A 16,702-nucleotide genomic window follows, 5' to 3' on the forward strand; every position below is an offset into this window, starting at 1 on the left:
GTTAAGTAAGCTTTTTACTCGTCTCAAATCGTCAAACTTCAGCAACGGATTCTGCACACACAAGCGGTTTGCAGTCCACCGTACAGAGTATACAAATTCAGTGACTGTAGAATCCCAAAAAAAACTGCTTCTGCGTGCGCGAATATTTCAGTAAATGGATATGGAACTGATACCGGGTTTTTTTTCTGTAAAACCAATAATAACTCGACTTACCGGTTGTGTTAATAATTGCCGTATTGGCAGCTGCTACCGTCGAACTAGCAGCGGTAGTTCCCGTCGCAAGAAGTTTTATTCCTTTTGCTCCGTTTGCCAGGTTGTTCAAGCCCATCGTAGATACGGTTATGACCAGACTCACAGTTTTCTGTGTAATGTAATCATTCCAGCTAAAATTGCGTGTGGTGTAAACTCGATGAGCCGTGGTCAGATCAGACATGGCCTCCGTTACTAGTGACATTCCCAGGCTGGCTCCGAAACCTGTCGTGATGAGGAGCCCGCCCGCCACCGCCTGCACTGACGCCAGTCCGCAGACGCTGAACAAACTGATCCACGGGATAAACTCCTTCTCGTTAAAAGACACCAGCAGAAGAATGCCCCGCGCACTCAGTTCGCGGATTTCGTGTAGCGGCACGTGGCTGTGTGTGAACATGTCCGGGAGTTCTTGCACTTTTGTCTGGTTCATCTGCTCCTGGTCAATCTTAGCGTCTTTCAGTAGCTTATTCGCATCATCCCAGCTCAGATTGTACAGCTGCATCGTGAATCTGATGTTGTGCTTTCGAAGAACCTTGATCACATCCTTAGCGTTATCGGACGACATTTCCGATAAAATAAGATTCGTCTTGTAATTGGCGATTTCTTTGTTCCATGCGGCTTTCACCCCGTTTTTAAACGATTCGCCATCCTTCTTCGATTTCTGGCCATCTGCCTTCGGCTTTGCTTTAAACCACGTAGAGTTAAGGTGATATTTAGTTGCGGTGCCGCTGGATGATAATCTTTACCCAACGCTTCGATCGAATTATGCACACTGGCGGCACGAGACAACCCAGTGACTTTAATGGAGATGCAGCTGTTACCTTTAAACTGCTCGATGATGGCCAGTTTCTCTTCCTCCTCCATTTTCGATGGCAGAACTTTGCTAATCAACTGCTGCTCGTTAGTATTGTCATAGGTAGTGCTACCTATATCCTATAATCTACAATATGGGGAAACATGGGTGTCCCTAAATAACATCTTTTATTCATAAAAGGGGATAAATGGGAGAAAATACATAAAAATGGATAAATCAAGATCAGAGACACTGATGATCCAGCCTAAAATCCATTAAGAGGAGCATTTCCATAGCTAATCGCCATCATGGGCGGCTAGAGTATACACCGTGACAGTATCGTTAGTTGCTACAAGAACGATCGTATCGTGGTCAAATGTCTTCGATTTCTTTAATAGATTCTCGGCGGCGTCTATCAAGGTTTGCTGATGACCAGAAATCTCCAAATCAAAACTGCTAACACCTAAATCCTTGATATCGTTGAACTGAAATGGCAGCTTTCCTCCTTTATCGAAATCGCGGTGCATCTTGAGAACTTCTACGCTAACTTCGGGAACCTTCTTGAATAGTTTAAAATTTGGTTCGTCGAGAAGCTTTACGATATCGGCAGATTCACAGCTCAAATGCACTTTCACAGCCACAGCCATCATCCCAGGAAGAGTTTCAAGCGCCTGATCCTTCTCGACCCTATCATGGTGCACCGTTTGATCGTGAAACGTCAAACTGAACTTTTCAAACGGCTTCAGCTTTTCATCTAGACATCGGGTCTTCGAATTCTTCAGTAGAAGGCCATTCGGCAGACGGATACGCGTAGTGCGCCTGTCTGATTTCGTCTGATATTCCAGGTTGACTTCTCGTAGTGACCTTTCCGTTGCGTCAATATTGGATTAAATGGTGTTGATGAAATAGCCCAGGAGATTCGCCTTTTGTATGAGCTGCTGGAAAAGCGGTGTATCGGAAGCTGAACCCGGAGAGAATGGCTTTTGAGACAAAGTTTGCATCGTGTTAATGACGGACATCTCTTTATACAGTAGACTGAGAACGCTGTTAAATTCCTCCACCGCTTTTCGTTTATAGTCCGCTGAATCACCGGCGTTTAGCGATGCTGCGGCAAGGCCCATTTGCGCACCGACAGCAAACGGTGGATCTATTTGTACGGCTAGTTTGTAGTATTCCGTAGCCGCTGCGTGCCGTTCATTGACATATTCAAAATTTCCTAAAAATATGAACTGAATAAGTGCATGATTGCATCTTCAACCTAATTAATTATAATTAAGCCATGTGGTTGCAGTTAATTCACTGTTTCTAAGATACATTGTCCAGCCTTTTGCTTTCGAAACTATGGGATGCTGTGGACCAAGTACCAGTGGTTTTATTTCGGATTTGGCCAAACTTATTCGGGAGCAGACTGGAGAAAGCCGTGCGAAACAGTTTTTGTTGCAGCGTTTCAGTTTAGAAATACAACGGGGCAATGCCGCCTGTGTTCTTGGTTGAGTGCAGTCGCAATCTTGATGAACTGTTTTTGGTTTTCTAGAAGTTCTTGTTATAATAGAAAGGATGCGCACAGTCAAAACGCGGACTTACATCGAGCATCTGCGACTTACATCGAAGCGAGAAATAGGCGTACCAAGTCTTAATTGGCTGGGCTTCGTTGTAAGTCGATTTTCGCTCGATGTCTGTCGGTAGGCGTCGACGAAAACCGTTACCAACATGGGCGTACCTTGTAACGGGTCTAAACGGGTCTAAGCGACGCCCAGCGACTTACAAAGTTCGTGTTTCTGCGATCTTGATTGGCGGGTCTGCATTTTGAGTTAGATCGAGGCTGCCCACCGCCAATAGCAAAATTCCAAACCACGTGATCGTTTCTCTATACTTTGAGCTTACGGCGACGGTTAAACGATAAAATGATAGGGCTTCATATTTTTTTGAGTTTTTGGTTCTTGCCTTCTTGTTTATTTTTGAAATTAGAATTGTAAAAACTGATAATTTGTATGGCATTATTGATGCATCTATAGTGCAGGGATGCCTGCGGTTTGGGAATCCAGACTGGACTGCGCAATATCAGTGTTGGGCCAGGTGCGCCCCTGTTTACTGATTACTTGTTGTCTGATAATCGATCAATTTGTTTCTGATCCCATTACAGCTGACTAGCGTATTACAAATTGATTTCGACTTGCCAAAGGTTCATAAATTCTTGTGGCTGTCTCTAACAATTTGTGGTATACTTGTCATGTAGAACTGCCGTCGTCTCGCAGGGAACCCTGCGCGCTGGCTACCAGCTGCTGGTGCTGTTTACAGTACACCCCGTTATGAGCTTGATTTCTTAATCTAATTAAATACCGGACTTCGACCAATACTGCTGGACAGCCTTCCATCGTAAGTCAGAAATTATTTTTTGATACCATGTTAATTTAGCGATGTATGAGTTGAATGATTTGTTGGTCGCATAAATTTAATTCTGTTTTTCGTCTGTATTTTACGAAAGAAGATTGTATACTTGCTTAACCATGTGGCGGGTTCCCGCTTTGGTCTGGCTACCCAGACGTTTTGTTAACCGCAGTCTTTTTATTCGTTTTTAACTGAAAAGAATATTGCGCAGCGATACTCAAGTGCATATTGTTTTGATACTTGATACTTTTCAGTGATATTGTTTTGATACTTTTCAACAGGTTATATTTTTAGAAATTCAAATGTGGTGATACAATTTAGAAGCATACTGTCTGCGCGCATAATGTCAGTCTGTATGTCATGACATTTGTGCGCATGCGGTCGAGTTTAGCCCTTACATACATACATGCTAGACGTGTAAACGGGCGCGGTTTTGCGTTCGATGTCTGTATGTCAAGGGTTAAAAACGTTGTAAGTAAGTCCGCGTTTGAACTTTGCGCATTTGCTGGAATGATGTCCTAAGTAATATACAGTGGACTGCGAAAAGGTGTTACAATGCGCGCAACCAGGCACTTTTCTGTACTCAAACAGCCAAATTCGTGATTGGCCATCTGCCTGCTAGGATTAACACTTGCACCTTGCGCATTTCCCAACGAAAACCATCGACCGATATCTCAAACGAAAGAGAAACAAATTTCAAGAATTTTGATACCAAGCAAGTTGTTTTTTATGGGATCTAAGGGAGAATCGACGCACCTAAAGTTTCTCGTAGACATAGCATAGGATTTGAATCCACGGTTTTGATTCAGTTTTCACACAGAAATCGTATGCTTTGTCTACGACAAACTAAAATAGCTCGATTTTCTCTTACGTCTCATAAAGGATCACCTGTTTGGTACCAAAATTCTTGAAATTTTTTGCTCTTTCGTTTGAGATATCGCTTGATGGTTTTCGTTGGGAAATGCGCAACGTGCAAGTGTTCAAATTTTTGTGCGTTTCCTGTTTATTGGTCATTTGGTCTTGGCCATTTATATAGATTGGTCATTCGGTCACGGACCGAATGTTACAGGTTTTCGCAGTCCACTGCATATATATAGTTTTAATTTTCTTATTATTGATTTTTGTACTGCCAAAATATCATAGTTTCTAAGCAGCCAAAGCAGACTGGTAATCTTACCCAATTGCACAAAGTAGAAGGCGTTGCTGGCGGCCTTAATAAGTTCTTGATTACTTTCCGCTTTCTCCAGTTCTGCCTTAAAAATCTGGAATTCTGCCTGTGCCTTCTTGCTATCACATTTTTCGCGGTCGACCATAAGAAGAAATTTCGCCCACTGCTCTTCCACGGACAAAAGCACAATTGTTTCGAATAGCGAAGGAGCGCTGCCACTTCCAGCACCGAACCACGACTGTGCTACATCCTTTACTCCGTCCCCCATGTTTTTCCAGAAACTGCGTTGACCTTGCAGCTGTTGGCGAACGCTATTATAATATTCGCAGAATTCTTCAAAAAGCTTCCCTTTCATCTGAATGTACGGCAGTTCACGGTCACGAAAATCCTCCAGCAAGCGTTTTTCTTCGAGGTCGCGCTGGTGCCGGTAATCGGAGTGTGGGTCGGCGATGATAATCAGTTGCCCAGTGCCTTTGTTGCCTTGTCGCGACGTTCGCCCGAATGCCTGCTCTTCTGTTCGTTGGCTGTGTGGCAGGAATGTGAGGCACACGTGCAGTCCGCCGTATTCTTCGATTTCCGTGGTCTTCAAATCGGTACCGCGACCCGCGAGATTTGTCGCCACAACGACGTCGCCAGGGTGCAGGCGTTCGATTTGCTTTTCTTGTCCTTCTTGGTTTTTTACATACAGCTTGACTTTGACCTAAAAATTACCAGAATAATAACAGATTATCAGCTTGACTTTGTCTTTTGACCTAAGAATTCGCTGATTAGCAGACTCAGAGTGCAATCAGAGAAATGTACCCACCTTAAAGCCGGAAAAAGCTGAAGCAATTAGATGCGCCGTTTTGATGGTTTCGCAGATCACCAGAGCCGCCCGCTTCTTCGACGTTTCCGCCATCGTCGTAATGACGATCTCTTTTAGCCACTGCTCGTCGGTTTCCACGCAGATATCTGGAAACTGGATATAGCGTTTAAAGTGGGTCTCTGGCAAAACGAGCAGCTTTGCATGGTAAATGTTGTACATAACCTCCCGTTCGAAGCTGGATCCCAATGTTCCGGTAAAGCCGATAATGTTGGTGCCGTACTTGCTGAACATGGAATAATTCGACAAGAAGTTAGTCGTCACAGTTTCTGAATGGATCTTCAACGAATGCTTCAGCTGCAAGAACTGATGGAGCCCGTTGTTCCAATTGGTACTGGACTGCACCACGCCGGTAGTCAGGTAGTCCACTGGCTTAATCTGCCCCTCATCGACAATGTAATGGACGTTTTCCTGGTAATGGACGGCGGTTAGTGCGCTCTCCACCCACAGCGGAATTTGGTTCCGTGTGAAGTCTTGGAGGTTGACAGGGAATTGCAGACCGAGAGTCTCAGATTCCAGTATGGATTGAGCGTGCGCAAACATGTGGTGTTTGACGAACGTCTCGAGATCGTCCACGACGAAGATTCTGGCCTTGAGCAAATCATCATTCGATGCTTCCGAAATAAACTTGACCAGATTACGAATTACGAGCAGTTCGTCTTCCGCGTTTGTAAACTGGTACGATAAGGTGCTAACGGATTCACCTCTTGTGATTAGTCCTTCAACGTAGAACTGTCGTTCGAGGAGGGAAAACAGATGGGACTGTATATGTAACAGACGATCCCAGATGAGACAGTACAAAACATGCAGAGTATCCATTTCCGGCAAGGTCGTTGACAGACGAGCTAGTTTCGCACTATCGTCGATTAAAGCAGAGTCCACTTCGTCGACGATAGCGAAGTCCGTGCTGCGGCCGCCCAGTGTACCCAATCCACTGTACTTATCCCGCAGATAATCGAACTGGAACTGTGCACATTCGCCGTACACAATCCGCTGATCGTAGCACGACTTCTTCTTGGCAACGTACACGCCTTTATCGCCGTTGTGTCCGCACGTCAGCCCGAACATTTGGTAGAACGGCGCCCATTCCTGCGCGTCGCGTTCCGCCAACACCGGACTGCTGGTGTAAATGTCCACGGTGTGACCTTCCAGCGCCTTGACCGCGGCTAATACCGCAACGATTGCGGATTTACCGGATCCGGTGGCGACTTGCTGTAGCTGACCTTTCGTTGTTGTGTCCTTTTCCAGTGCGCACAAAGCTTCGAGGCAACTCAAAATCTGCACTTTTGTCAGAACAAAATTTTTAAATATTTGCAGGGCTACTCGCGCGATGGCCAAGGCCTCCGTTACGAATTCCACGGGTCGATATTCAGTTTTTCGGACAACAGCTTGCCGCGCCCAGTTGGCAATATCCCTAGCGGACCATGTGCTAACCACAGTATCTGATTTGTAAAACCGACTACGCAGGTCAGCGCTGAAGATGCTGGATATGTGCAGCTGCAGAATTTCTGATTCGTTACTGCCTTTCCCGAAGCGCTCGGGTGGATAGCTCCATTTGTACGGCACCCGCGTGCTATTGTGAAGGAATTCGTTGACAATGTGCGCTGCTTGTTTCACACCGTGCTTACCCTCGAAGGCCTTCTCGTGGGGGAATTTGTTGATTGCTTCTACGATTTCTGATTCGTTGATTGCTGCTACGATTTCTGATTCGAAATGGACAAGGGAAACTGTCTGCCGAAGAGCGGCGAACGACGCGCCCTCTAATTTATACTGGTGCGCTTGGCCAACGGCGTGCTCAAATGATCTCAGTGTAGCAGAAGCAGCCGAACATACAGTAAGGAGTTGTTGCAGATCGCTAAGCATCACTCCGTTTCGGCAAAGCTTTTTGATATTGCGTTCCATTCTCTGTCGTTGAGCGACAGTAACCGGAATACTTTGCATGAGCAGCTCGGTTCCTAGTTGTACAGCAATTTCTTGTAAAGATGTTGTCCCTGGAGCGTGTTGCAGAAAGCAATATTTTTTTCTGCCAGTTTCTGAATGGCTACTCCTTCAAAGCAATAAAAAAAAGCTGAGAACTCTTGCACAGAATTAATTTTACAGCAAGTTGTGCAGATTACTGCTGCCACGTCAATTCCGAATGTGGATATCAGTCGTTGTGTCAGTATGCCAAGAATGTGTGTGGACTGAGTGAATGTGACCTTTGTCGAGAAGATCTGTAAAATGGCTCGTTCTCTAACCTGTCGTTCGAAGTCGCCACTGGATATCCGTGAGCATTCTTTAAGGCCTGACGCGTCCAGTATCGTTAAAGCAGACAACGTTTTCTGCAGTGCTGATCTGCCGCAGTCGCGGCTCACCAATTTCAGACGATCGAAAAACTCCTCCCGTTCTTCGTCATTAGGAAACTTGTCTGCAATTATCTTCACGTAATTGTTTAGGTCAACCGCTGAGTCAAAGGAATCCGCAAAGTTCACCAGGAATTCGGATATGAGCATTAGTTGCCGCCATTGCGCTCGATGCAGTCGAACCGGCTTGACGCAGTCAAAATCCCAGTATGTAAGGCTTACGAGAAATTTGGCGAAATCTTCATTGAATTTTGTATCGAACGCCAGTTGTTGCGCGACTTCGCCATCAGTACAATCGGCAAAGATTTTCTGAAACGCTTGGGTGATGACCGAATCAAAAAATGGTCGGAGATCTGCAGCCACCGTGGAGAACCCTACAACGGCTTCAGAGTCTCCGACCAGTGCCACAGAAAAGATAATGTTGAGTGCCAGTACACACTGCCTTCGTACGAAACACGATGAATGATGCAGCATAGTTATTAAAGAATCCAAGACGTTCGGCTGAACCAGCGCTCTCAAATTGCTACGACCCGCCAGTTTCATCAGCGCAACAAGACACTGCATGATGAGCCGTATTTTGTCCATCGGGATTGATTCACTAAATAAAGAGCTAGAAAAAACTAGAGCGAATTCTTCCGGACTAAGACTTGCAGGGTGTTCATGCAAGGAGATTACGGTTTCCAACGCTTGCAGTAGTTTATCGCTGGCAGTCTCTCCCTGGGTGCGGATTTCATTACAGAAAATTTTCATGATCCGCGATCGCAGTTGAAGGTTGTTAGTAACCGCCGTCAAAATCTGAGGTGAAGAAATCTTGCCTGCTAGATACTCTGCAAGAATATCAAAACGGGAGAAATTGTTTTCCAGCAATGCCGCTAACGTTCGCTCATCCAGATCAAATTGACTACTTTCATTCAGCACCATAGTCAGAGAGTCTGCCGTGGCATCCGCATTTAACAGCTTGCTGGAATTCTTGTCGCTATTGACTCCATTCATATAGATCAGAGACGCGCTTTCACTTCGCTGATCGGTTGAAATATACGCTTTGAGATTTTCCGTAGGCTTAACTCCATTTTTCAGATCCGCCACTATCACGTTTTCGCATAAGCTAGAAACTTCCGGATTATTTGCGCTGAGCTTGGCGAACCCAATGGTTTCTAGAGTTTTTTCCGGTAATCGAGAAAACCGCGGATAGCTCTGTACGATCTTGAGTGCTGCGAAAACAATTTTCGGGTCGGTATCGCTTTCGAAGATTTTCTGCAGTCGGACTTGACAATGATGCGATTCAAAGAATTCATAGTCATCCAGCTTGCACAACACGGAAAGATCGATCAGCAGTTCCACGTTGGTCTTCTTCCCAGATGCAGTAGATTCAGACCGGCTTGTACCCAAGCCGGTAATATTTGATGCATCGTTGTTAAAAACTCTGAGACCGTTTCTCTGACGGAACCGGTGGACGAAGCAGATCGTTGAAATTCCAGCAACAGTCTGAAATCGCTGTCGTCATACAGCGCTGCTTTTGCCGGAGATGTGTGCCGGCTCAGAGCAATGAAACCGTTCAGCGCCGTTTCAATCATCTGGTCGTCACCCGAACTCATCGCTTCTACGAAGACGGTCTTCAGCCGCTGTGGATCTATCCACGCCGCAGAAACTGAGTTTGCCTGACTCGCCAGGGCCAAAAGTATGCTAAGTCTTTGACGATAGTCACCGCCGCTTTCTATTTTCCAGCCTTCGCATAGTTTAGCGGTAACTTCAGCCGTATTGAGAACCTCGATGCTGTTCATCAGTTTGGTGATAATGTTGAACTTTGCACAATTTTCAGGATTTTCGAACAGATTTGGAAAGGTGCCCGAGCAAAAATCCGTCACTATCTTCTGTGTGAAGGCTTTCGGTATCGGCTGGTTGTTCTGGACGATTGCGCAAGCCAAACGAAGTAGAGTAACCTGCAGTTGTGGTTTTGCCGATTTGTCGTCAAATGTCCGGTCAATAATTTCCGGAGGCAGAATTTGCCCGTTTTCGCACACCAGCAGCAAACATTCCAGGATAATCTCCAAATTAATCTTTTCTGTAACACACAGCTCGAAGAGTCTCTTGTTCAGCATGGACATAATAAATCCGGCCTGGAAATAACGTTTTAAGTTCTCAAATACGCGTTTCTTTGCTCGTTCACCCAGCCTCTCGCAAAATTTGACGGTCTCCGAAGAACTGTACGCTGCCAACAAACGCGCAGACAGAAACTCCACATCAAACTTATGGAATATGTGCTCCTGAACATCTTGCACACAGATTGCAGCAAAGGTCAACGAGAAACACAATTGTTCATGACATGGTTCAGTTTTAAAGCGTTGCTGCACAGTGAGCAGAACTGCCGGGTTTATGCCTTGGTGGAATCTCTGCATAGCCACGACTAAGATGCTGGCACAAGTTTCAAAATGCTGATTCCCATTTAAGATTAAGTTTTCCATCGCATCCAAGCAGTACAACCGGTTCAAAGGTGTACATGAGAGCCAAATCAGTCAGTTCGCTCGCGGTCAATGTCTGTTTTCTTTCGCTGTACGTCAAATGCTCCAGTAAAAGACAGTAAGCGGCCGTGCAGTTGATTCGAATGTCAGCGACCGCGCTTTTCGTAAGCGGAAGCAGCAACCACAAATACTTCTCGGTCATGTTGGGGTAACGGTTCACCACGGCATGGAAAACGCATTCCGCACAGCGAATCTGCGTGTTTTTATCAGGGCTCAAGCCGATTGCTGCCGTTATTTCATCGAGGGTGGTGGCGTACTGCAGAGGTTCCTTGGAGGTAAAAATTAACTGGAGCAGCATCTGCGCAATCACCGCCGAAACGTATTTGAAGCCCATGGGCTTTGCCATCTGATCAGAATCCAACCAGATCACACCGTCTGCATCGACACCGTCCTTTATCCTCAGACGTGAGGCCAGCCGCTCCACTCCGGGTATGTGACTCACTTTCTTCTGTATTGCCACGTTTCCTAGGACGATTATGATATGGGCTGCCAGGCGCTGGTCTGTGTCCGGGTCCAGTGCAGGCTGCACCAGAATCGAGAGTATGTCCAGTAAACTGATAGTCGAAGGTCCAGAGTCAAATTTCGGATGGCTCACTGTTTTAAGGATAATCCCAATGATGCTCTTTTTGTACAGTTTTTGGTGCGGTTCGGAATCCTTATCACCCCAGCTAGACAAAATAACGATTATATAATAATTATACACTCTGGTGCTCAAAGCACGTTTCTGCCTAACCAGAGTACCTTATCTGTTTCGACTGTCCGTAGTGTTAAATATTCTACCTAAGTACTGCACTTGGGCGGAAATTGAAACAAGTTCTCGCTACCCATAAAGTAGTTTACGACCGAATAAGAGAGCCAGTTTTGCTAAATCTTAAGGAAAGCGACCAGTTATGTGATACGGAGACGTTCGCTTTCGCACATTTTAGGGAACGGTTTCACATTATTTTATTACAGTTTCAAGCTAAGAAATTTTTGTAAATTGGGGTTAAAACCGTTTGTACACGCTTTAACGGTTGGGGGGCTTATTTTATGGCAATCAAAAGTGTGTACGCAAAAAGCTGTTGCAGAACTCATTTGGGCCGATTTTGCACTTAGGATTGATACGGTAATCGTTTTTAATTCAAGCCTAGCTTTTAGCCTGATCTCTAATATTTATGTCTTCAAAAATTCATTTAAATTTTGAGAAATTGCAAGAAAAATACTTCGGTGCACAACCAAACTTCATATCGATCATACGTGCAAAACTGAAAATTTGTAGAAGGTTGGTACGTACTTACGGTCATACTGTTTCCGGTACGGCTACTTGCGCTCGAACATTTTAAAATCACGTTTTCAATTCATTCAATAGCTCCGACCGGATTTTGCGCGCACAAACGGCACAGAGTCACGCAATTTTATAGAAATCTTTCGGCTTCGGATGCCACAAAACAATGCCACAAAAAATAATTGTCGATAGTTCGTGGAAGCGAATGTCCCCATGCCTTACTCACTGAAATCTTGGGCTGATCACGTTTTGGAATACTCATTACACTGGTTATCATAGTACCGAGCATACCTAGTACCAACATACAATACATGATACTCGACCATAGTGCAACGTACATATCATATAAGGGGAATTCAACTGCTGAGCCCAGCACTCCCTGTACCTGCTGCCTTCACCCGACTGGAGTTTTACGTTGTGGCTTAACATGGTGCTTATGTACCGCGCTTGATTTAACCGTATGTAATGCCGTAACGTAAAACTCCAGGCGGGTGACGGCATCAAGTACAGGGAGTGCTTGCCTCCGCAGTTAAATTCCCCCTATCATAGTGGAGAGTCACTGGAGACGGCAGACTCTGGAGAAATTCTCCTTTGGTGATTCAATAAGTGTGTCTCACCTGGCATACACGTGGCTGGATTCTTGGAAGTTGGTCAACCGGGCCTCAAACCCCTCTTTGAGGGCTCGGGGAAGCTCTTCAGGATCATGCGCCAGGAAGTCATCTAGTATGGCAGCCACTTGCGAAGCTGTATCTAAACTGTAGTAACTTTTTTCGGCGCCGATTAATATGGCAATCAGCGTGGAGGAAAAAGAAACGCGTTCCTCTAGGTGCAACGCTCGAACAGGATTGGCAACTTGTTCCCAGATATACTCAGTGCTGTCTCGGGCCATTTCATCCTGTTCTCCTTTAGTATGCTGCAGTATCTCCAGGGCGGCGGCGAAACTGTCTTGCAAGTTGCTGTCGTCTTTCTTCAGAATGATCCACAAAATTTTCTTCATATCGCGTGTGCATTCGCTGCTTTTCTGAAATTCACGCAAGATTTTCGTGACGTTTTCCGGCAGTTTCGCATTGCTGGATTCAGCACACAGCTGAAACATTTTCAGGAACTTCAACCGGCAGCCATCGTAACTGCTATCCAAGGAGGCGTCAAACGTTGCTTTCGCCAAGTCCAGCTGTGTGGCCACGTCGACGACCTGATTTTTGGCGATGATTGAGAAGGTCAGCGCGATATTGGCAAAGGTCGTCATGCGGTCCTCCCTTAAATTCATCACGTAACCGTGACAGAATTTATCCTTCAGATAAGCGATGTCGTCCTGACATACGGGTATATTCGCCTGCGCTCGGTCCAGAAGATTATGGATTTCTTGCGCGGTGGTGCGGAAGTACGAGCGGACACTCCTGCCATTGCTACTCAGTGCCAGATTGAGTTCCATCTTATGCGCAGCTCCACGACTGCTAAGGCGATTGCTGCTTAACGCTTTAGCCAAATCAATCCGCTGAATTTCCGTTTTCTCGGTCATATTTTCCTTATACACCGTGGTGACCGTTTGTTGGGTCTTAACAGCGTCAGCTTTCACTGCTCTTTTTCTCGAATTCACGCATCGGCTAAGCATTTCCTGCCCATTGGCAAATAGGCGACCGCTTGACAAGCTGCTATTTTCACTGGCTATGTCCGCTAGTGCCCCTGCAGGCGGCTTCTCGCTATCCGCCGACAACGCCATTGCCTGCAGCGTTTCTTGCAGCTGGGATTTTGTATCAGCATTTACAGCTGAAATGTATTTAAAAGCAAATTGGACCAGGCGATTTCAGTCTGCTTCTTCACCAGCATAACATACACTGGTCTTCAGGATGATGCACTGCACCAGCTGCGAAACGGTATCCCCAGTGTGCAAAGGTAGATCGCGAAGGGCATCCGTGACATCCGCATCCAGGGTGATAGTACAAGCTGCTATAATTTCGTCCGCACTGATACTCGATGGATCGTGTTTCGAGCAGTATTTCAGACACTGTGCGATCTGTTGGTTAAGGAAAGATTCGCGGGAAATTTCCGGATTCTTATCCGGCATCGAGCGTAAGTTGGAAAGTAAATACTTCACCATCGACGGCGGGAGACCGTGCCGTCTGGCCAGGTACTTTAGGCAAGAAGCTATAGAAACACTAGTTTCTCCTACCGGAAAGTGCTCCATTAGGTTTGCAGTCTTTTCCCATTTTTTCCATTCTTCGTGGATCTCTGAATGCACAATCGGTGAATCGGGGTCGTGAACACATTCCATGAAAAGAGCTTTCATTGTTGCCGCGCAGGCGGAGAGCTGGTTCCCTGCACAGAAATTCAACCACTGCATTGTATCACGGTAAACGGGTAAAGTGTCTACGTAGTAGCCTATTTAAGAGATTTGTTCTATACTAAACCCGCTTCGAACTTTGTTAGCGCGAGGTCAATGTGTCACTATGACTATAGCATATTACTCAGTAGAGAAAGACAGAGTTATCCAGTTTTTCTAGTTATTTATGACCTTAAGTGATAAGAAGCCCCTGCGGCACGTTATGCATGGCTTTCTGACTGATTTCCGTTTGTGAAATGCAACCCTGTATCCGTGCAGCCAACGGAGCCGACTGGGAAAGGCCAAATTTATCTATAAGCTATTGTGCACTGGCGCATAAAAGTTAAAGCAATACAATCTTCTTATCGTTCTATCGGGCGCCACTGAAATAAACTGCGCCCTTTTCCGCTTGCGCTTGCTAATTTCGCGCCAATAACCGATACACCTACAGCAGTATAGTACCACCGTTTTCTCATTCTTTTCTCAAAAAACAGTTTTTCCCACGGCGGTAATGCTCAACCGGTCATCCACAGACAGGCGGTTGCGACTAAACCGGCTTATAGCTAGCAGCTGGGACGGCGCAAAATATAATAAATGTACACTTCCCCATCAAACTTGTGACAGAAAATCACATTGAGTACGGTCAATTATATGGTATACCAAAAACATTTATTGTTATGGCGCATGATTGTTGCATACTCATTACTGTACGCTACCATCTCACATCTCAACAAGCTATTTATCACGAGTATCTACTAGTTTATTCAGATTGCAGGATTTTGCGGAGAGTGGCACATACTGCGCCAGCGTGCTTTAGTGGGTTGGGGCATTGCCAAAGACTGACTCTGTCTGTCTGCACTAATGTAGAGCGGCAATGGTTGGAGTGAAAAAAATCGTTATTATGTACCTCATATATACCGTCTTCCTGCGCTATAATTTTATCAGCGACTAATATTATGAGTATTATCATGCTACATGTGCTGTACGAAGCCATCTAAATTTACTGTTTACTGCGCTTATTTCTTACCATTCAAATCCGTTTTAATAATTGGAACCATGGCGATTGTCCTGACTGGCGGAAACAGTGGAGTGGGGGTTCACTGGTTAGTGGTTACTGATGGCGTGTCATTCCGATGTCGCACTTGCTTTCTGCCGTGGCACTAAGGCACACCGATGCCACAATTCTGAAAATATTTAAATTCTGTTAATTAGTATGCCGCAGGGCTTCAACTGTTGAATGCAGTACAGGCACAGCATTAAAGGTGGGCACAACCCGCAACGTGACGGTGACGGTAAAGGTGACAACCGGCACCTGCCGATTGGGGACTACCGTGTCAGTCATAAGAGGATTAACTACAGTATTGTTAAATGCACATTAAACATACATTTATAGCTTTTGAAGTTGACCTTACCAGTTATTTGCAGATTGCCTCCGGCTCTGTCCGTTGAACGCACTAAGGAAAGACACTAAAAATGCTACGATAAAACTGCAGCATGTACTGGTTTACAGACATAAACAAGCATCCCCGTAGATATTCTGTTGTTAACCTATTTGACGGAGTCATGGAGGCGAACCGGAACAGGAAACTGCGATAAAACTCGATGATAAACAAACTTACTCTAGATTGTTTAGAAACCGCCGTAATCGGGCATTGTAATTTGCTATTTTAATTAGTTCCTAGCGTGGCATACCAGCGGCACATGCATCACACAAAAGCTGCATGTGCTTATCGGGCTTGCGGCGAGGTAAATGAAACGGCGCGCCATTGTCTCCGATAATTAGCAGGATGTTACGGCGGGAGATATGAACAACACTATGCAGCTTAAACAAAGGATGCAAAGTAGGGCTTGCCGTTACCACCAATGTTACTAAAATATAGCACGAAAGACTGGTCGGTGACTATTATTTTTGTATTTTGGTTCTGAATGTTTGCATTGATACGAAAACAGGAAAAGACACAAGTGTACTCTGTCCAGATATGTTAGCAGTTGAATCGATGGTTTTTTTCCATGCTTCAAAGTACTGAAAGTGCGTTTTTGCGTCATAAAGCCACATAAGTGATCAAATCCTAACATTACTATGCTTCTTAGCAAGCTTAAAAGTTAAAACCAAAAACTACATCTACTGGGAACGGAAAGTGAGGCCGCATTACGTTTTAGCGGTTTCGCTAAGGAAATTACCACTACTTTCAATGTGTCTTATTTATGATGGATCATTATGAGAAGACTGTCAGTTATAAGCCGGAGAAACAGATAAAGCCGCTTCTAAAAAAGTGTGGAACGACAGCAGCGTCTCAGCGAATACTGTGACAGCGAAATTTAATGCACTCTGACTTAGCCATTTCCTTCAGTACGACGCGCAACGTCGTTGGGATAAGATAACTGTGGCACAAAAGAGGAACTGCGAGGCACTTTAATGCGGCAAAGCGTGTTCTCACGGAATGCATCCAGTACCATCCATTATAGCACAGTAGCCACTGCGGTACCATCCACTTGAAGTACTTTTTATTATATAGAGTCTATGGACTGGTCGGTTACAGTGTTCGTCTCGCTAATAAGACGGGCACTCGTCGGGCAGTGCCTGTTGTATTGCGCGACTGAAGAGTTGCGGTGATCCGTGTAGTCAACTTGATCTGTTATGGAGGCTCACCGAAGGAGATCTCCGCCGAAATACCGCTATGGTTAGTTTCCCTTAAATATGTGTTTCGGCTTTGTACCTGTGAATGTTTCTCTTCCGCGCCAACAGCACAACAAAAACGGCGCGCTATGGAATATGGAAAATACATTACCATCTACA

The 16,702-nt window shown here is 45.3% G+C and overlaps 2 protein-coding genes across 3 annotated transcripts; both read right to left on the reverse strand.

Moving 5' to 3' along the window:
* Positions 1–1,198: 1,198 nt before the first annotated feature.
* Positions 1,199–9,907, reverse strand: LOC129602474 (uncharacterized). The gene is made up of 5 exons (XM_055501497.1): positions 9,245–9,907; positions 8,618–9,152; positions 5,404–7,415; positions 4,608–5,298; positions 1,199–2,258 (listed from the first exon to the last, which is right to left on the reverse strand). The coding sequence occupies exons 1-5, from the start codon at positions 9,905–9,907 to the stop codon at positions 1,930–1,932; spliced, it is 4,230 nt and encodes a 1,409-aa protein (XP_055357472.1). The 3' UTR covers positions 1,199–1,929.
* A 310-nt stretch (positions 9,908–10,217) lies between these two features.
* LOC129602475 (uncharacterized) lies at positions 10,218–15,413 on the reverse strand. 2 transcript variants are annotated; one of them, XM_055501498.1, is made up of 4 exons: positions 15,318–15,413; positions 14,933–15,089; positions 12,203–13,901; positions 10,218–10,989 (listed from the first exon to the last, which is right to left on the reverse strand). In XM_055501498.1, the coding sequence occupies exons 3-4, from the start codon at positions 13,303–13,305 to the stop codon at positions 10,227–10,229; spliced, it is 1,866 nt and encodes a 621-aa protein (XP_055357473.1). In that variant the 5' UTR covers positions 13,306–13,901; positions 14,933–15,089; positions 15,318–15,413; the 3' UTR covers positions 10,218–10,226. The 2 variants fall into 2 exon arrangements, with proteins under 2 accessions (XP_055357473.1, XP_055357474.1); XM_055501499.1 differs by lacking the exon at positions 15,318–15,413 and having other exon boundaries at positions 14,933–15,173.
* Positions 15,414–16,702: the final 1,289 nt, after the last annotated feature.

The sequence above is a fragment of the Paramacrobiotus metropolitanus genome, unplaced genomic scaffold (assembly GCF_019649055.1).
Source record: "Paramacrobiotus metropolitanus isolate TYO unplaced genomic scaffold, Prichtersi_v1.0 Parri_scaffold0000487, whole genome shotgun sequence".
In the NCBI taxonomy this organism is placed as follows: Eukaryota; Metazoa; Tardigrada; class Eutardigrada; order Parachela; family Macrobiotidae; genus Paramacrobiotus; species Paramacrobiotus metropolitanus.